We start from the raw sequence: 20481 nt of genomic DNA, 5'->3' as shown, positions 1-20481 counted from the left end.
ATGTTACACTCTAAAGCCAAGTACTATTAAAGTAATAATAATATTTTTGTTTCCCTTAATTCACTTAATTCTATCTCTGCGGGAAGGTGACGATGGTCAAAAATCAAGCATTGATTTTCAACGACGCTTGCTTCAGTATTTAGCATAAAAGTAACGTAGAAGATGCTGTATTTTTCATTCAAAATATTCTTTTTCACAATTACATTATGTTCTGATTTTCTAACCCCTTTTATGGGTTGGGCGAGATTCTACTCCAAATTCTTTATAAAAAAAAAATTGTACATGAAAATTGAGAAAATATTATGTACAACAAGAATACGATAAGTAAAATTTCATTTAAGGTGCGTTTGATATTGAGGTTGAGCATTTATAGTTTAAAAAATATAACACTAAAGTGTTTGATAAAAACTAGCTGCTGTACCTTGAAAGATATGTTGATATGATTTTTCATTTGTATAATGGGAAATATATTATATCTTTAATAATTTTATCAAAATTATTATTTAAAATTTACATTTACAATACATTACTAACTTTTATTTCATAATTACAGCTTTTTATCCACAACAATTATAACTTAAAAAATAAAACACTTCAATCTCAAGCTCACCCTTAACCTAAAACCCATTTGTCTAATAGTTTTTTTAAAATAAAATTTATATATATGACAAATGACAAAAAATTATTTTATGATTGACTTTGTACATTTCATTGTGAAGTCAGAGTCCAGCTACTATACTCATGAGGTTTGGTACCCCATTCTTTTGTCTTTTTCAAATCCACAGTTGGATTTAAGGTGAGAGTTATATAATGGTTAGATGTGATTATTGAGCCATTAATATTAAAAGCCCTTGTTGTTCATGCAAAATAAAAAAAATCAAAAGTTTTATAATTATGACATATAAGTCCACAATATTTTAATTTTTTTTTTCACTCTATTGAACTAGATTTTCAATTAAATGACTTATTCTTAAATTTATTAATATCTATTTAAATTAATAAATTTACTTATTACTTAATAAATTAACTAATTTATTACACAGTTAAAACTATGTATATTATTTACTAACCATAATGAATGATAAATATAAATATGATTTTTTTTTAAATTTAACACGGTAACCAATTTCCTTTCACCCATGTGACCATGGTTCAAACCCCATATATATATATATATATATATTTTCAAACAAGAGATTTTATGTGTCAAGTAGATGGAATACACAAAATACGAAAATAAATTTAATTTGATATTTTATGTAGGTAATGTTTTATTATTTTTTATAACATAATATTTTAATTAACATACGAAATTATTTAATTATGTAGTAAAAATACTTTAATTTACTAATAATAATAAAGTGTTAGTTTATGAATTTGTAAAATCATTTTTGTTTGTTTGAGCAATGAGTTTTGTATTTTTGATTGAGTTTTTGTCCTAAAATAAAAGGAGTAAATTTAATTACACATTTAAATAAATTCAATTGAGTTTTTGTCCTGAAAATCGTGGCTTCCAGAAGCATTGATGCAACTAAAAATTTATAGGTGTGGGACTAATATGTGAAAATTTAAAAATTTTGAACTTTTTTATTTTTATAACAAATTATAGGACTCCATTGTAGTTGATCTTGAAAAAGACAAAAAGGGGTACCAAACCCCCCTTGCAAAGTAGTTTTGCCCTTTTATCTAATATGTGAGTTAAAAAATTAACAAATAAATAAAACCTTGTAGCTTCCATTTGCAAATGATCTTTATATTAAACTCCATGCACACAAAATTTCTCAGCCAGGAGAAAATAGAAATATTCTTTCCATATCAATATTCTTAAACTTTTTTTTCTTGTTTACTATTTTACCCTTTGTTGAAAATTAGAATAACGAGGAAACAGCGAGCCGAAAGAGGATAAAAGCCAAACGTGTAGCAGAGGGACCGTTAATAGCCGGCGCCAAATATTCCTTGTTTGTTCTTTGCCCCCCTCTCTTAAAATCACAGAGCAGCCCAGTTTTTGTTGTTTAAAAAAGAAAAAAAAAAAAAAAAAAAACACCCTGCAGCTGTGCAGCTAACAAAAACACTTCACTTCTCATTAATTCTCATTAACAGACCAATTAACTGACTCTTCTTTCTTCTGTATTTTGGTTGAACTAGAGCTAGCTAGCTCTTTTGCAATTTGCGTGATGGAGAATGGTTTCTCCTCTCCAAGAAACGACACCTTTAATCCTGCCGGTCTCCGCGTTCTTGTTGTTGATGATGATCTAGCGTGGCTCAAAATTCTTGAAAAGATGCTCAAAAAGTGTTCCTATGAAGGTTCGTGGTCACAGTTAAATTTCAGATTTTACTTTACTTTGTTACTGTTGTTATTACTTGGTTTGCTTTAACTGTATGATATATCCACTTCCTCATCTGCGTTTCTTGTTTTTTCTTAATGATCTTCGACTGCTCACTGAACTAATTTGCTACATCAAGTTCTTATAATTTCTTTTGTTATAATTGCTGACCCGTGAGACCTTTTTTTTTCCCTCCTCCGCCTGCATGGATTATTAGTGAAGTTTCAAAAAATGGCTTGTGAGGCTTTGTTTTTTATTTTTTATTTTTTATTTTTTCCTTGTTTTTGTTTTGGTTGAGTTTTTGAAATTTGCTTCAATATTATGCAATTAGTTTATGTAGACCTCAAAATCGAGCTTTGCGTGTATTTCTGATTTACCAATAAAAAAAGTGGAAGAAATGAAGTTCGGTTTGATGTTAAGGTTATGATAACCATCGTTGTTTTGTAATTTCTTCTTATTCTTCTTTGTTTTTATGCCTTTTTTGGTAATTTTATGTGATGGTTTCTTGCAAAAGGCAAGGATTTTCCAGATGCAAGGCTCAAATTTGTGAGCTTATTCATCTAGTTTTGGGTAAAAATATATAAGTGAGAACGTAATGAATTCAGAAGGAAAAAAAAAAAAAAAGTGAATATATAGTTCAATTTGATTGTCTGGTGACTGAATTCAATTAAGCATATTATTTGAAGCTTCTTTTCAATTAAGCATCCGTCTTTTTATTATACGATGTTGTGCTGTTTCTTAAGCTTAAACACTTTGCATTGGCAAGACACGTTCGCCATCTAATCATCTTTAGGGCTTGGCTTGGTAAGATGCCTTTATCAATCAAATCAATCAATCTAAGCTTAAACCTTGAGGTTCTGTACCTTTTTTTTATTAAAAAAAAATTGATATGAACTACAAACTAATTCTTTCTTTAGGCTTGAGGACTAGGAAAATTTTAAATGGCGGTCTTGAGCTTCCGAACTTTAGCAAGCACTTTGCTTCTTCATTGACGGCCTTCGTCAGTGTTAATCCTTGCAATCCAATTAAGCAGAATCAGGTGGCTTCTGAAATATTTGAGTTAGATATCATGCTGATGAATGGTCCACTGGTAATATAATTTTGATTTTGAGATACAAGATTATGAAGAATTTATCAAATATGTTGCGATAAAATAAAATAGCATGCCTGTTCTGGTGGATCTCTATATAATGATGAATATATGTAAAATGTGGTATAGCACCATATTGATTTCACCTCGAATAAGCTTGGTTTTGGGCGGAAGTGATATTGAAGGTTGAATGCTAATAATTCTCAACATGAGATCGTATGGAAGCATGAGATTAGCTTGAGAACAATCTAAGTTCAGCAAAGAGAGAATTGAACAGACCAAACCTTGGCTTCGATTAAGATTATCCCATTTCTGTCCTAGGGTTGTCTATGAGGATGATGCTCCTCATAATATTCATTCTAGGGCACCATTGATGCTAATATGTCTGGCTCTTTGCATTTAATTCAGTCAGCGTGCTTTTTGGCTTTTTACCATTCATTAAGAGATTTTCCTAGAATATGTGTTCTTATTTTATACATTTATTTTTCTGCTGGTGCAGCAAAGGTCTTTATTACAGATATTCAAACCACCTTATTTTTCCTTTCAATTTATTTCCTATTACTGCTACATATTTCGGAGAGTTCTCTTGATTACTTTCTTGATTTCAGAACATTTTTCATTTCAGATTCAGAGAATCTTTTGCTAATCCAGCTTGTATTATTCTCAATGAACAACCTGAAATATATTTTTATACTTTGTGAATTTGAAATTATATTATTGAGCTTCAGTTGAGCATCCCTTTTACCCTTATGGTCCTTTATAAAGTTATCGGTGACAACGGATTTTTTTACATTCATAGTATCTTATAATTTTAATGAAATTTATCTTGTGTCCTATTTGTGCAATGGCATAACACATAGTTCTTCTGGCCATGAAACTGTTAGATTTGACAAAACTGAAGTTCACTTAAAAACTTGATTATGGTTTTATACCATCAGATTTTTTCAGCTAATTAATTTTGTCGGATTTTTTTTTTTTTTCATTTTTGATGCAAAATTTTGTTTTCCCAACTTACTGTCCTTGTGTTTCTGATACCATTCTGACAACTATTTCTTCTGCTATTGCATGTTTCAGTCACCACATGTGGCTTAGCTAGAGATGCACTGAGCTTGCTTCGCGAGAGGAAAGATGGATATGACATTGTAATCAGTGATGTCAACATGCCAGACATGGATGGATTTAAACTCCTTGAGCATGTTGGGCTTGAGATGGATCTTCCAGTCATCAGTAAGTTCTTTGCCACAACACATGGATTTCTGTCTAGAATGCCAGTATTTCCTTGATTAAATTTAGTTTTTCCATGTTTCACTTGACCCTGCTTTTGCCTATTTGTATACTTGTAACTGCACAGTGATGTCCGTTGATGGAGAAACAAGCAGGGTCATGAAAGGCGTTCAACATGGAGCCTGTGATTATCTTCTTAAACCTATAAGAATGAAAGAACTCCGCAATATATGGCAGCATGTCTTCAGAAAAAGGATACATGAGGTAAGAGACATTGAGAATATTGAGGGGTTTGAAAGTATTCACATGACAAGAAGTGGATCAGATCAGTCTGTTGATGGACCCTTGCTTACTGGAGAAGATTTGACCTCGGTGAGGAAAAGAAAAGATGCTGAAAACAGGCATGATGACAGAGACTGTGGGGATGCTTCTTCAACAAAAAAGGCTAGAGTGGTTTGGTCTATTGATCTTCATCAAAAGTTTGTGAAAGCTGTAAATCAGATTGGATTTGATAGTAAGTGATCTATGAACTTCCACTTTCATGGTCTGGTCTCTGCATCATCATTAATTAGAAAAATTTTAATTACTTCATGGAAGTTAGTAATATTGTCTTTATTTTTCAATGATATAGCTGTCATCTTTATCATGCTTCCCCAGAGCCATGACATGTAGTGTCTGTTTGGCAGAGGTTGGTCCAAAGAAAATTCTTGACTTGATGAACGTCCCTTGGTTAACCAGAGAAAATGTTGCTAGTCACTTACAGGTAGATATGGCACTCCTCGATTTATCTGGTGTACATCTTGTTATTCTAATTGCTTGATGAAATATCTCACTTTTGTTAACTTCCATTTTTCATGATTTTCTAGTTCAATCCATAGTGCATTTAGCATGAAAGCGTAATTTTCTTGTTTCACTTGATTTTACTGGATCTTGTACGACTTTCATAGCATTTAAATGATCATGCTTCTTCATGTTGATTCTGTAAATAATGTTGGTTAAATGACTATCACAGCACATGATATTTCTCAAGAAATATTGAGATTTATACAGAGGTGCACAAACTATGCTTATCAACACATGACTAGAAAGGGGAGAAAAGAAGTGTTGCGATGTGATAACTAATTTGTTGACATGATGAAAGATCTATTTAACAGAATGTTTCCTTTATGCAGAAATACCGCCTCTATTTGACTAGGCTGCAGAAGGATGAATTGAAAACTTCTGTTGGTGGGATAAAGCAGAAAGATTCGCCTTCAAAAGATTCTGCTGCAAGTTTTGGCATCCAAAACTCAATCACTGTGCACCACCACAATGATGTTTCCAATGGTGGTTACAGATTTTCTGGCAGTAACTCAGTTGTCCAGAATGTTGATGCCAAAAGCCTTGAAGGTGACGTGAAGGGGATTGATACAATTCCTGTGACAGGACACAAAAGAGTTTTGACTGTTGATATTCCTAATTCACATAAAGCCAGGTGTTCACAGATAGGGTTCAGTGGTTCTTTTGTGCCAGGGCATTCGGATGTAAACTTCACTTCACTTGATTCTGCTATTCCAACACAGCCTTGGTCTGAAGTTTCAGAGACTCAATTCCAACATGAACATAAGCCACTTCGGTTAGAGAATGACTTCACCCAACTGCCACTACCAGGTCCACGGCATCACATTCAAGTTGACTGTATACAGTCAGGTCCATCTGCTATTTCCAAACCTTCTGTGGTGGACAAAGACAACCTTAAGCCTTTTGATTGTACGTACAAAAGCAATCATCCCAATGCGATTCCAATTGGAAGCGCTGTTGACACTTTTCCTGTCCAGACCACAAGTCCTATAGTAAATCACCAACCTTTTGAGCCCATTGCCAGGACCACATCAAGCATGAAAAGTCAGGGCCTCAATCTGAGTTGCATTCCTGATTTGGAAGCTGCCCAACGGAACATAAACTGGGGAGTTGGGTCGTCTTTGACATCACTGGATGAGGACCTCCAACTTTGTTGGCTTCAAGGTGACTGTTTTGCTATGAATCTTGGACTCCAGGATATAAATTTTTCAGAGTACAATGATCCAGCACTTAACTCTGAAGTTCCATTCCACTTGTATGATACTATGAGGTTTGACTATGAGCACTACTATGACCCAACAGAATGTCCTATAATCGATCAAGGTTTGTTCATAGCATGACCTTGTTCTCCACTTCACATATCTGTGATGTTGTGTGGATGCCATTCTATTTCATATTAGCTGATTGGTCTATAGATGGAGAGTATTATAACGATTCTATGAATTGGGATATTATTTTACTCATCAGATTAGACTTTTTGAAGCATGTATAATATGAGTGATGAAAACATTAAGCGTCATAATTCTCTTGCTTTAAGTTCTTGACATAAAGCTTGCTTTGATTGGTTTTGTATATATGCCTGAAAACGAAGCCGTTTAGATGGTTGCAGTTGTCGGTGACCATGCAAAAACTATCACTAAAACCTGTTATATTTGACGTACAAGGATGGCCACTTGGCTGGAAAGATCCAAGCATCCTTTCAGAAAGCTGATTCTAACACTTAGGGCTGTTTAGTATTGAGATGGGGTGTGACTTTTGAGCCACAATTGTTCGTGGACTAAAATTCGTAGCTTTAAAATAAAAACTTGTAGGCGTTTGATAAGCTGGTCATAGCCATTTTTGTTAATTATAATAATGAGTTGAACTCCTAATAACCCTCTAATACTCTCACAAAAGCCCATCATCAGACTTACAAGACTAATAAAGGTGATTACTAAAACAAAAGACAAATATAAATCAGTAAACCTCATCAACGTCATCCATAGCAATCATCAGCGGAAGGCATGCACAGTGATAGCCTTCAAAGCACGTTATGTCTTTCGAAGAAGGGTTGCATTTAAGGCCAACCGAAAGAAGCATTATGAAAATGACCAATTAAAATATTTTATAAAATGACCATTTTATAAAATGCTTTATTGTAAAATTGACTATCTCCACGCCTCATACATATGTTGCCATTACAGAAAAATAATTTTTCCTAATTTACATATATGCCTCGGTGCTGGCCAGCAACTGGATCAATCAGGTGGCCTAGGAAACTCAAACCTGGATATTGGGAGAAGCATTCTCACGTGCATTCTTCTTTGGTAGTGAAGTGACTGATCGATTTGTGCTTTCATTATTTTTATCTATACTGCGCTTAAAGGTTCCAGTATTCATTGAAGACCTCCACAGTGGTCGTGCATGTGCATCCTGGACTGTGTTTGAAGTTGGCCTCCTTCCAAGTTTTGGCAGGGAAGTGACTGAGCAAGTCTTGGAGCTCTCAGTATTGACCGAAGGCTTCCTGGGAGGCCGAGAGCTTGAATCCAAGACAACAGTTGGAGTTGGCCTTGGCTTCCCTCTGAGCTTTGGTGAACAAGGCTGACAAAGTGGCTTCTGCAAGGCATGAGTTTTCACATTATAACATCCAGTACAATGAATTATGGTATTAGTACTGGTTATTTATAAATTTGATTGCATGGCTAAAGCATTCCAAACTATATCTCGTTCAGTGGTTCTGAAGTTTAATTCATCTTTTAATCAATTATGATTAATTGGCATCATCGTAAAAGGTAAAAAAATAAAAAATAAAAATTGTTGAATGTCTGAACCTTCTTTATCTGCTTAGTTGTAAGTGGACAATTTGCAGATGATATAGATTTGAAGCCAGTACTCTGCCGAAGTTTTTTAATGTCATGCTCTGCTTTCTCCTGCAATTTCTTAACATAGAAGGGAAGGGTAACTTTACAGAGTGGCAAAGGTCATAAGAGAAATGAAAGCGCAGTAATGCATGTTATTAGATATTTTAATGCACTGAATTAAGAAAACAGAAAAAAGAACCTTCGAACCTTCTTCATATGAGCATTTGGCAAGTGAGATCCACAACACAAATCCTTGTTCTGTTTAGCCTCGAAGCTGGTACTCTGCTGCACTTTTTTAATATCACACTGTGCTTTATCCTGAATAAAATGAAGCGAACAAAGAATAACTTATCACAACCCCAAAAAAGAGGAAAGCCCTATTTTCCATTGCAATTTTTTCCTTCAATAACAGCTCTCTAAAGATAAATGTAGCAGCACCACATTAGCTTATGAGAAATATACCTTTGATCTTGTTTCCAATTGACCCTTTTCTGCTTCTTTTGCTTTGTTTTTTTCTTCCAGCTTCTGAAAGAACTGGCACAAAGCAATCAAGAAGAAGGTATCAGAGCTTGAATATTACAACTATAACAAGGGAGTTAAAATTACAAAAGTGTTCCATTCTTGCCTCTTTCCGTTTTGCTACCCTTTCTTCACTCCTGAAGCTAAAAGGAGAGGATATAAATGGAGATCGTCTTTTGCTTCCGTTCGAGGTTGAAGATTTCAAGCTGTTGCCACACAATTAGCGAAAGCAGCACTTAGAAGTTTCCATCTAAAATGTCATCCAGGACTTGTATGACGCAGATAATGGTTATTCAATCCCCTTATGAAGGAGAGTCAATAGCAGTGTATAAATTTTATCCAATGAGAATTCAATTATAATGACCTCCAAAATTCGTTTTGTTGCTTTTATATGAAAGCAATGAGATTTGCATTTAAGTAAAATATCTAGTCTGAAAGGTAAACAGGTAGCAATATCATGATTAATGTAGGCCTGTACCAGCCATATGCGAAGCTATTCTTCTAAGAAACTGAAGTAGGAAGAACACTCACTCTGGGGAAGGAGATTGCAGTCTCCCAGCTTCAGTTATCCCTCCTGAGACTGAAGAACTGACTGCTATTTTACTCCTGCAACAGGTATTCTGGTCGGATCAGTGAAAATGTTTTACACATGTAGCAAGAATCTTTTCAGTTGTTTTGAGACAATTTCTACCTTTTATCTTCTGACTGGAGAAGTTTGGAAAGGTGCATTGATATCCCATTAACAGAAGCCTACAGTTTGTAAACGAAAAAGATCTTGGTTATTAACAAAACTTTCTTCATAAGACTTGAGCATACTTGAAAATGTTGTCAGTGCATGGATTTGATTAATGAGCTTGTAAAGGGAAAAGATTTACTCTTGTTGGGGTTCGAATAGGAGTTGAACTGTCTTTTGGCTTTTTGAGGGAAGCTTTGCTGGTTTCAATAGTATGAGGACTGAAAATGAACGATTTCTGGAGAGATTTAGGAACTACTCTCTTTTTCCCATTTGAGTCTCCTACAGCCTCCTCATTGCTAGCAGTAATATTGTTTACATTTCTGGCTGCTGGTAAGGAAGATGCGTGATTGGTTTTATAAGATACAAAACTGGATAATCCACTTTCAGATGGTAACTTTGACGAACAGGTAGCCAGCTTTTTCTTGCTTGATGAAGCTGAATTTTCCTCATCAGCAACTTCCTGAATCTTGAAAACAATTGAAATCATAATAAAATAAAGTTATCAAGGATAAAAGAAAATACATGGCATCACTAGGCATGTAACCTTATTGGGCATTCTTTCAAGAGAACTGGCTTCAATCTTGTAGTGGCAATCCAGATTCTGAAGCTGCTTTAAATTATCATCTTGAGTTGGGTTCTCCACATTGACAGCATATTCTATTACAGATTCACCTTTTTTTAGGTCAGCATCTCCCAAATCATATTCTGTATTGATAGAATAGCATACATTTGCTTCGGTAGGAGCAACCTCAGCATTTGGGCTTTCACTTTTCAAAAAGTCATCAGCAACCACATGGCTGATCTCATCTGCGGTCACAGTATCCATGTGAGAGTCAGCACAAGTATGGGAAAAGCGTTGCTCTTTTTGTTCTTTGATGGCCATATGCCTGTTCTCTTTTGCTGGGTCTGTATCTGTGGGAGAGTTATCTAAAATTTCAGTTGTAGTTTTTAGCCCAGGAATTTCATTAGCAGCTCCATTTGCTTCCTCAACCGCTGCTGCTGCTTTCATGGCAGTCTTTTTCTTGTAATGAGCTTCAAAATACGCTTTCTTCTCAGCAACAGTACCTGGTTTGGAAAACCTCTCTACTTCTTCTAAGTAACGATTGTGAGAAAACGTTGACCATTTTTCCCAAGCCAGAGATTCTGGCATGAATCTCCCAAAAGATATTGATTCTGTAAGGGCACGAATAGGATCACCCTGTAATGAAGAATTACATATTGAGTTTCATATCCAAGTTCTTTAAAGTCCTACAATAATAGGTTTCAGAGAAATACTAACACTCTTTTTAACCTCCAATTATCCTTACTAAGTTGTTCAAAGTTAATAAACCCTAAATTTCCCATAAATGTATCTAAATACATGCCAAAACACAATTGTAAAGGAATTCCAATTCAAGATTTCTGACTAAAGAAGAACATAAATAAATAGCAATAACACCGGGCACCCTATCAAGTAGCCTACTGCCCTAATACTAAAGAACATAAGAATTTGGACACTTTACCCACAAGATGTGCATGAAAAAAAGATTCTATACGAAAAAAAAAAAAGAACATCATTAAAGGATACGCGACAGGGGAAAAAAAATCCAGAAACATACAAATTATTAAAGGAATAAAAAATTCTTGCTTAATTCTTGGAAAGTATTAGTTACTTTATATTGACACTTTCAAACATTTATCAGCAGCCAAAAAGAGCATTAATGGCAAAAACAAAAGTACAAAATATATAATAAAGACCTAATCTTGGATCATATCTAAAGAAACACGACACATCAAAAGCATCTCAATACCTTAACACCAAAACAGAAACGCAAAAATTGATTAAGTTTCAAGAACTGACCTCCCTGGCCTCACGAGAGGCATCAGATGGATGAGAAAAAGATCTCAAAAGCACTGCTGATTCACCCATTTAATTTCCACCCTCTCAGAAAGAACAACCCTTCCTTTCTTGTTCTTATCTTCTTGCTTACTACTGATATACAGCGGCCAGCCACTCTTGCTTCTCTGCTCGCAGACAATCAAAAGAACTCAGAAGTGAGTTCGCTCAGTATACTGTCTTTCAAATTTGAAACAGACTCTCTCAGGCTCTCTTATGGGTCCATTTCAACTCCACAAAACCAAAGCAAAACAGAGACGGAGATGACTGATACTGAACCAAAAAAGTAAGCCTTTTTTTTTTTTTTTGGGTGGGCAGCTTCTTTTTAAGCCTTTAAAGCGCAGGCTTTTACACTTATAATGTGTATATTCCCTACAAGAGATTGACTCCTTGGTGAATGCTGATTTTTTTATCATAAATTCATAATGTGTATATTCCTTCCTCAAAAAGATTCAAAGATTTATTGCATTTCATCTTGTTAAATTGTGGGTTGGAGGAACCTTTAATGCTTTTCCCAACGTCTAGTTCCATCTCTGCAGCTTTTAATTTTTCTTTTCTTTTTTAATATGAGACATTTACATGTCAAGGCAGTCAATGATACGTGGAGTCGTTAGATCGAGAGAATCAATCTCTTTATTATATTTGTTTTATTTGCCCTCCAATTTGAATTTGAGCGATTGGAAAAGGAGATGTTGTCTCAAACCAAATAAAGCATTCTTGGCAACGGCTAGTATCTACAGCAATTGGCACGTATACGGCCACAAAATTTGGTCAATCAATCAAAATAGCCAGTAATAGCCACTATTCTCTCCATCTAATCTTAACCTAATGGTAGCATAAAATTGTGACCGTGGTGGAACATGCACTACATAAAATACTTCGTTCGTGGCCACATCTGTAGACATTTATTTCTATCTATTACACAAACAGCTCAGATTCATACCGAAAATAATTTCAAAAACAAAGACAGAAAAGCAAACACCACTTCGGAACCATTGGTCATATTATTGGACGTTGATATCCAAAATTCTACCATTATTATGACTAGGCTTAGGTATGGTTACATACAAAACCCCATCTTTAACCTCAGCTGTAATCTTGTCAAACTGAACATTCTCAGGCAATGCAATCCTGCTGCTGTACCTCCCATAACTTTTAGCAGACCAGTCTCCTTCTTCTTCATCAGCTTCGCCATTGCCATTATTATTATTACTGTTCACTTGGGTTTCTTTCTTTTTGTTTTTGGGTACTTTTTGAGCTTTGACAACCAACATTTTCTCTTCAACCCAGACCTTAACGTCTTGTTTAGTCATGCCGGGCATGTCAAATCTCATCGTGTACTCATTCTCCCCCTCTTTTATCTCCCACGGAGTTCTTCCTCTGCTGTTAAACCCTCCTGTCTCGCTTGGCAAAGGCGATGGCCATGTCCCCGAGTAAGCGAATGGCTCCTCCAACATCCTGTCCATTGTCTCCATCATCTGCTGCACTGTTCTTGCTGTAGGAAACCGGTCCCATAACCCTGAAAATCAATTGAAAATAAATAACATATCAGTCAATAAGCTCTTTTTTTTTTTCTTTCCCATTTGGTATCTAAATTTCAAGATTCATGAATGGATAAGATACAAAGATGATGTTAAATAAGTACCTACTGGTGGAACAGGGGCAACTCGTTTCTTGGATTGGGGCTGATGGTGCTTGCTGTTGGCTCGTTGCAAATGGTCAAAATTGTCTCTTCTGCTTTCTCCGGTAGCTGCCTGGGCCTTGACGTCGAACTTGAACTTGTTGCAGCCTGAATCTCGGCTTCTCCTGGGAGACAAGGGGACTGAGATGCCTATAAAATTGGAAAGTGCTTGTGACATTTTCTATGGTTGTATCGATTCGAATGTATGAAATTAATTTTGTGAGCTTTCTAATTTGATTGCAATGCCAATAATATCCATTTACTGGGTGTTATATAAAGAGAGGGGAAGAAAACTCTAGAATGGAAGAATTGGATGTATGTGGAGGGTACCCTGTTTCTAGATTTCTCCGAGAAAAAGGCAAAAATAAAAAATCCAATCTCCAGATAAGGTTCGTCACTACTGTGAGGGTGGGCGTTTGGGTACCGAATCTAAAATTTATTTCGAACCGAATCGAACTCAAAATTTATTTCGGGCTTCGATAAGCATGTTCTTTTTATTTCTTTGTTTCACCCAATCAATAAAATACTTTTATTATAAGATTAATTTGAAAAAATATATGTTTAAATATGATTGCAGCTTGGAGCAATGGAGTTGATTACGAGAGTGATGTTAGTGGCAGAGCAAACTTGTGTATTTTGAAGCAAGCTAGCTACCATACAAAAAGAAGAAAATGGACAAAAAAAGGGAGTCAAATTTAGTGGGGTATGATGAAATTTCCATGTATGAATTAATTAAATATTATGCTCTACAGTTCAGACAAAATTTTGGGTTTATTTGTTGGGACTTTGCCTGTTTTGTCTATAATTTGTATTGATGTCTTGTTAAAAGATGTTATGTTTTTAGTACTTGTAACAAATTATGGTAGGATAGTGTTAATGCTTGGTTCGCCACAAATAGAAGCAAATTTTACCAAATGATTTAAGTTGTTATGAATTTTTTTAACTCAGAAATTACAGACCCAAATCGTAATTAAATCCGAAATTTGAAACTGAACCGAACTAAAATTTGAAATTGAATCGGACCGAACTGAATTTGAAATTGAACCGCACCAAACAAAAATAACTTTTCAAACCGTTTGGGTCGAATTCTTTTAACCCGAACGGATTACAACCCGTACCAAAAACTTAATCAAAAACCGAAACACCCACCCCTATTTCTTACTTTTCAGTGTACGGCCCATGGGAGCAAATTTTGTGGGACAACCGGACAAGTAGACGGCACCGTTTGGTTACAGCACACTTGCAACTCTCTTAGACTGTTTCTTCCGGTGATAATAACGTGTATAGAAAAAAATGTTCATCGTGGTGCTGTCTAGAAATGCGAACATGACTTGCCACAAGATGGTGTAGAATCTCAACCCGTATGGTGAATGGGCCAGTTTGAATACAAAACACATAAATGAAATTACCATAACTGCAAAACATATTGGACAAATGCATTTTATTATAAAATATATATATATATATATATATATATATATATATAGAAATGGAAGTTGGAAGAATTAAAATGATGCATCCTTAAACTTAACGATTTGTTTTCGGTCATGGGTGAGTGTAGGCGAGCGTTTTATCATAACTTTGGACTAGCAACAGTAGAAACTGCACTGGTGCGCCCGACTTGTGGATTTCGTTGGGTACTACCTACCTCAATGTAATACGAATAACTAGTACATGTACGATGTGGAATTAGACTTATTACAACCGCTGCTTGTTTGGTAATTTTTTTATAATAAACACACACATGTTATAATACAATTTATTCGTTGTATGACGAACTTGGTAATACAAATAACTAGTTCGTGTATTGTAGAATTTCTATTGCCCATGACATGGACACTCGCCATCAGGGAAGAAAAAAAAAAAGTTTCACATGCATGATGATGCTTGCGCGACACCCCTTATCTTATGAGTTTCTAATTTCCAGAATCTAGAATGCATGCATTTTTCATGCACGTGCGTTTGTATGTATAATTTAATCAATTGTATTTACGCACACTATTGCGTATGCGTATGGAAACATGCAATTTCTCTTGAAATGAATCAGGTAAAAGCAAAAATGTCCCGCGACAGCAAGTGTGTTTTGTTGACAAATTACATGCACAGAGCGGAAACCTCTTCCTGCCGTTGCCGTGTATAATCTAATATCTCAAGAAGCCACAATGTCAATCAATGTCTACGGTGCCGGAATTACTCGAGCATTGACTAGTTACGTTATTCCCCTGGAGAGAACACGAGTCGATCTTACCCATGTAGTTTTGAATCAAATACGACATGATTGTATTTTGGTAAGACCTGTAACATCAATTCCTCGAAATGCACACAATCGATCTTACCCAACCTCTTTCTCTGCATTAATTCAATGCTGTACGGCACGCGAGCGTCATTAAAATCATGCTGAGTAATTATCTGCTGACACATTGTTACGCGTGCCGCTTTGATTGCTGCAAATGCACCCGTGTTTCAGAATACCAATTTAAACATTGACACTTGAACGGAAGGTGCCGGAGTAGAATAAAATTCATCACACCTTAGAGAGAAACTATGAATATATTGACAGATAGCACTCGTGATGTGTATGACTGTTAAGTTTGACCGTTCATTGACTTTGAAAGTACTAAAATACCCACGAATTAGATAAGATCTGATAAATTAAAAAAAAAATGGCTTAAACCACCCAAAATAGGAAATTTTTTTAATAACAAAATCCAAATTAACAAATATAATGAAACATTCATTTTATTACTTTCTTTTGCTTTTTCTTAAAATTTTCTTAGAAATTAAACTAAAGTAAAATAACGTTTTCTTTTTATTATTCAAATACAACCAAAAATTGCTTTAAAAAATTTCTTTCCTCAACATCCTCAACCTATTAAGATTACCACAAAAATTTCAGTTTTGTCTGCCATCATCCTCATCTAATTCCCAATTCAACCATTCGAATCCAAATATACTTCCCTTCAAATCGAGCCCATTTGAATCCAAAGTCGACATGCTTCTCTTCAAATTCAATTAATTGGACTCCAAATTAAATCCCCGTGAATGCAATTCCCCAGAATACGCGCTCTTTAATTTCACAAAATCAGTTTGAATCTGAATTAGCACCTTATAAAGCTCCATGGCGTGAATCAAGGTAAAGTTTTGAGAGTTATAATTTTGATAATTGGCCAAGAAACTAACGCCAAAATTAGCAACACTAACTCCAACTCCAGCATCAATGACAACAACAAAATAAACACAAAAAGAAAAAAAAAAGAAAAAAGAAAACTATGGAAAAATTAAACAACAAAAAGGAAGTTGGGATGCGGCTGTTTTTATGCCTTGGCGTTAGGGATGGCAATTGTACCCGCAAACCCGCTCAAAACCACCCGTCAAAATCCGCCCATTGCGGGTAATTTTACCCGTTGCGGGCGGGTTTAGTATTATAAATTAAAACTCGCACATGGATGCGGGTGGGTTTGGTATTAACCTTAATCCGGCGGATACCCGCATGGATATCCACCAAACCCGCAATATTTTTTTTGAATATTTTTAATTTAATTTTAATCTAAAAATATTTAAAGAAAATAATGTCATTAATCAAATTACCAAATAGCCAAAGGTTCAAAGTTGTGTATGTGTGTATGTGGCTCATCTCCTATTCTAAAGTCATAACCTAAAGAAAACTAAAGGCATTTCCCTTCGAATTAGTATTTGAAAATATTAATCTTAATTATTATTATAGGCATTGTGTTGTATGGGTGCTTATGGTGGTGAATGAAATGAATATCTTCTCCTGGAACTTGTTTTAAATGATAATATGAAATGTAATTATTATTTTTAGATACTAGTTTGTGTTTTTTAAATAAATTTGTGTAATTTATACTTAAATTTGAGAATTTGCGTTGAATTGATGTGGAAATTTTAATTTTTCATTTACATTGTTTAAATATAAAATTGAGTATGTTATATGAAATTTGAGGTTATCATTATAAATTTATATATTAAACATTTGTGATTTTAAATATGGAAACCCGCAAAAAATCCGTCTGATACCATTGTGGGTTTGGTAATTGTTAAAACCCGCTGCGGGTTGCGGGTGGGTTTGGTAATTTAAATTTTGTGCCGGTTTGGATTTGGTAATGGCAAACCCACTGCGGGCGGTGCCCATTGCCATCCCTACTTGGCGTAGGCAGAGTGTCGGCAAGTTGGGAGGAAAGGAACAACTGTGGCTTGGGGTTTGCTGGCGGGCAGCGATGGTGCTACGATTCATGAGTGTTGGCTAGCAACATTGTCAAGGGTTTTGAAAGTTAACTAAGACGGCGGCAGTTGGGTTTTGTGCTTGTATGGTGGTCTCTAGGGGTTACGATTAGTAGTGATTGTGGTGGTTAGGGGTGGAAGGTAGCAATGGTGGTTTGGAGTGGGTGATGATGGTTGAGGCTGTTGATGAAAAAGAAAAGAGGAAAAGATTGGGTTTTTTACTGAATTCTTTCTTTTTTTAATTGATTAATTACTTTATTGCCCTTAATTGCCAAACGGCACCTGAACGATTATACACGTTAGGTTCCATTACCTCTGTACATAATTAATCAAGCAGCTTAAGTTTCTCAATTGTGTATTTGAAGCTAACTGGAAGTGGATTCATGAGCTGTCTGGATGAAAACAAAGATTATGTGAATATCTTAAGTATGTGAAGAGTAACGAATGTAAATTACAAAAGACATTACAAAAGATAAGCATAAAATAAAAGTTAATAATATATAATAAATATAAAAGTTTAATAATAATTTTAATAAAATTATTAAAAATATAATAGATTTTCTATCATACAAATAAAAAATTATATCAACATAAATTTCAAACTACAGCAGTTAGTGTTTACCAAACACTTTAGTACTATAACTTTTAAATTATAGCCAGGGGTGAGCATAAACCCATAACTCATGGGTTTACCCAAACCCAAACCAAATTAAATGGCTTGGGTTGGGTAAATTATGAAAATGGGTTAAATGTGAGTTTTATATATATATAAAAACACTTTATTATGGGTTGGGTATGGTTTACCCATGGGCCAGGAATAAAACTTCAACACTCAAACTTGTCAAATGAAATAAATGAAAACAAAAACAAATAAGTGAAAGGTCATTATTAAATTGTTTACAACGTGATCAATTGTTAACAGTTAGAAAATGAAAGCAACATGTAAAAATAAATATGAATTAAATAAATGCTATTGTAAATAATTAAATGAGATGAAATTAGTGTTTGATGAAATGAAATCTTTTTTTTTTAATTTATGAATTCATATTCTACTTACGTAATTACCGCTTTTATGTTTCTAACAGCAATAAGAAAAATACTAAATCTATATTGTTGTTTTCGTATTTAAATTAAGGAAAATTATAGTAATAATGATGAGATGGTTTTTGAGGGCATAGTTACCTAGCCCATTGGAAGGAAATAATTAATAATTATGAGAAATGATATTTCCACTGATAAAATATTATTGTGACAGAAATTATAAAGCCTTATTATAAATAAAATTAACATTTTGTGTGCTATATTGATACTGGAGCATAAATAATACTCCGTTTTTTATTTTGATGAGATTTATTGACATTGATCCTCCATCCTGAAATTTATGAGCAATCAACCTATTGAAAAAAAAAAAACCATCATTGGATAGAAAATTATCATCTCAATAATTATAAGTCAAAGAATACATTTTTTTAGTTAAAGAATTTTTATTATTTTAACGAAATGGCACTCACATAATTTATTTTCTTTCTTTCTCTCTTTGAATTTACCTGTTGATGTCATATTTGTGGAAGTTTATTTTTAGAGTTTACGTTCTTATTTATTGAGAATTAATGATTTTTGTGATTAAACTTTATTTTAATTTTCTAGTATTTTTTAATTTAAGGATTAAGTTATTGTAATATTTATTATTTATAATTTTTATCCACTATTTTTTTCATATTCTAGTATCAATTTAATCATTAATAATTATTATATAATTATATTTATCAAAATAAAAATATTTTGATAATAAAATTCAAACAAAACCCAAATGGGTTGGTTTGGGTTGGGTTACGTTGAAAATATTTGGATTGGTTTGGGTCAAACCCAAACTTTTATGGTTTGGTTTGGATTAACTTAAAACCCAATCCAAACTAATCTATGTCCACCCCTAGTTACAGCTGTCAAATTTCAATTCCAAACGCACCTTTAATCCTTGGGATAAACTAAAAATAACAACCATTAAGTAAAAGATAAGTATCACGCATAATAACCAAAAGATAAATGTATACATTTTAGTTTAAATTGAAAAAAAAAAATCTAGCTAGGAAATTGTTTTGAGGGATCGTATCGCACAGCAGAAAGAGATTATCTTTTGCTACTGCCACTCTATCCGCTATCATGTATCATCTATATATGCCTCACCTCTTTAATGTCATGTAAATTAATAATTTTCCTATATTATATATATATATATATGTGTGTGTGTGTTATAATTAGACTATAACTCATATTAAATGAGACTGTAAATCACATTATTATTGAGATTAGTTTTTATTAAATTTTAAAAATGGATTTTACTTAATTATTTAATAATTGAAAAAAATAAATGAGGTTATTATTGACATTTATAATTTAAATTATTATTAAAATTAATTTATATTAAATTTTAAAAATTATTTTCACTCAAATATTGAATAATTAAAAAAGTACGGAAACCATTAATAGTTTTATACGGGTCCAACAATTGTCTGACACAAAGCATTTGCCCCGAGTGGCTCTTTACAATTGTTATTGAAAGGTAATAAGTGCTGCCTCATCATGTGTGGTTCATAGATCTCGTTACGGCATCTGTAAAGAAAATGAAAAATGTGGTACTTCTCTCCGACCACAACGGCAAATAGATTATAATTTAGGGTAATTTTTAAAAACCTCCCCTGAGGTTTGAGTTTGTTGCAAGTAGATGGCGAGAATTGATTTATTTGTAAAAAATTTTCTACCGTCAGTTAAGTTTAACATTGACCGTTAGTTGACCGTGCAAAGACAATATTACCCTTAACAATAATTTATAAATGAAAATAACTAAAAAAAAATTCAAAATTATTAGCTATTTTACACTTTTTAAATTATTGATATTTTCTTAAAGTTCCTATAAAAAAGTTAAAATTAAAAAATTAAAAAATCCTCTTTAAATTATTGATATTTCCTTAAAATTCCTACAAGAAAGATAAAATTAAAAATTTAGAAAGGAAATAAGGCTTATCTTTACTTATGGTATTTGGAAGTTTTAGAATTGACAAGGATAAAATTGGCAAAAAACTAGGGTTTGTGCTTTTTTGCCCCAATAATTTTG

At 33.8% G+C, this 20481-nt stretch overlaps 3 protein-coding genes across 7 annotated transcripts; 1 reads left to right on the top strand and 2 right to left on the bottom strand.

Annotated features, from left to right (window-relative positions):
* The first annotated feature begins 1926 nt into the window (after window positions 1–1926).
* On the top strand, window positions 1927–7044 carry LOC18043856 (two-component response regulator ARR11). Of its 3 annotated transcripts, none has more exons than XM_006438084.2 (5): window positions 1927–2304; window positions 4489–4641; window positions 4766–5152; window positions 5325–5401; window positions 5811–7044. In XM_006438084.2, the coding sequence occupies exons 1-5, from the start codon at window positions 2175–2177 to the stop codon at window positions 6816–6818; spliced, it is 1755 nt and encodes a 584-aa protein (XP_006438147.1). In that variant the 5' UTR covers window positions 1927–2174; the 3' UTR covers window positions 6819–7044. The 3 variants fall into 3 exon arrangements, with proteins under 3 accessions (XP_006438147.1, XP_024041182.1, XP_024041181.1); XM_024185414.1 differs by lacking the exon at window positions 1927–2304 and adding an exon at window positions 2371–2377; XM_024185413.1 differs by lacking the exon at window positions 1927–2304 and adding an exon at window positions 2531–2562.
* Window positions 7045–7610: 566 nt separating this feature from the next.
* Window positions 7611–11759, bottom strand: LOC18043855 (protein WVD2-like 7). 2 transcript variants are annotated; one of them, XM_006438081.2, is made up of 10 exons: window positions 11414–11759; window positions 10118–10771; window positions 9713–10033; window positions 9529–9587; window positions 9369–9443; window positions 8944–9043; window positions 8781–8852; window positions 8526–8636; window positions 8289–8396; window positions 7611–8073 (listed from the first exon to the last, which is right to left on the bottom strand). In XM_006438081.2, exons 1-10 carry the CDS (start codon window positions 11480–11482, stop codon window positions 7738–7740), a joined length of 1905 nt encoding a protein of 634 aa, XP_006438144.2. In that variant the 5' UTR covers window positions 11483–11759; the 3' UTR covers window positions 7611–7737. The 2 variants fall into 2 exon arrangements, with proteins under 2 accessions (XP_006438144.2, XP_024041180.1); XM_024185412.1 differs by having other exon boundaries at window positions 8289–8387.
* Window positions 11760–12306: 547 nt separating this feature from the next.
* Window positions 12307–13564, bottom strand: LOC18043854 (small heat shock protein, chloroplastic). Of its 2 annotated transcripts, XM_024185418.1 has the most exons (3): window positions 13273–13564; window positions 13095–13215; window positions 12307–12968 (listed from the first exon to the last, which is right to left on the bottom strand). In XM_024185418.1, exons 1-3 carry the CDS (start codon window positions 13306–13308, stop codon window positions 12454–12456), a joined length of 672 nt encoding a protein of 223 aa, XP_024041186.1. In that variant the 5' UTR covers window positions 13309–13564; the 3' UTR covers window positions 12307–12453. The 2 variants fall into 2 exon arrangements, with proteins under 2 accessions (XP_024041186.1, XP_006438143.1); XM_006438080.2 differs by having other exon boundaries at window positions 13095–13564.
* Window positions 13565–20481: the final 6917 nt, after the last annotated feature.

Source organism: Citrus clementina, unplaced genomic scaffold (assembly GCF_000493195.1).
Source record: "Citrus clementina cultivar Clemenules unplaced genomic scaffold, Citrus_clementina_v1.0 scaffold_4, whole genome shotgun sequence".
Taxonomy (NCBI): domain Eukaryota; kingdom Viridiplantae; phylum Streptophyta; class Magnoliopsida; order Sapindales; family Rutaceae; genus Citrus; species Citrus x clementina.
This window is presented reverse-complemented; position numbering and strand designations above follow the sequence as displayed.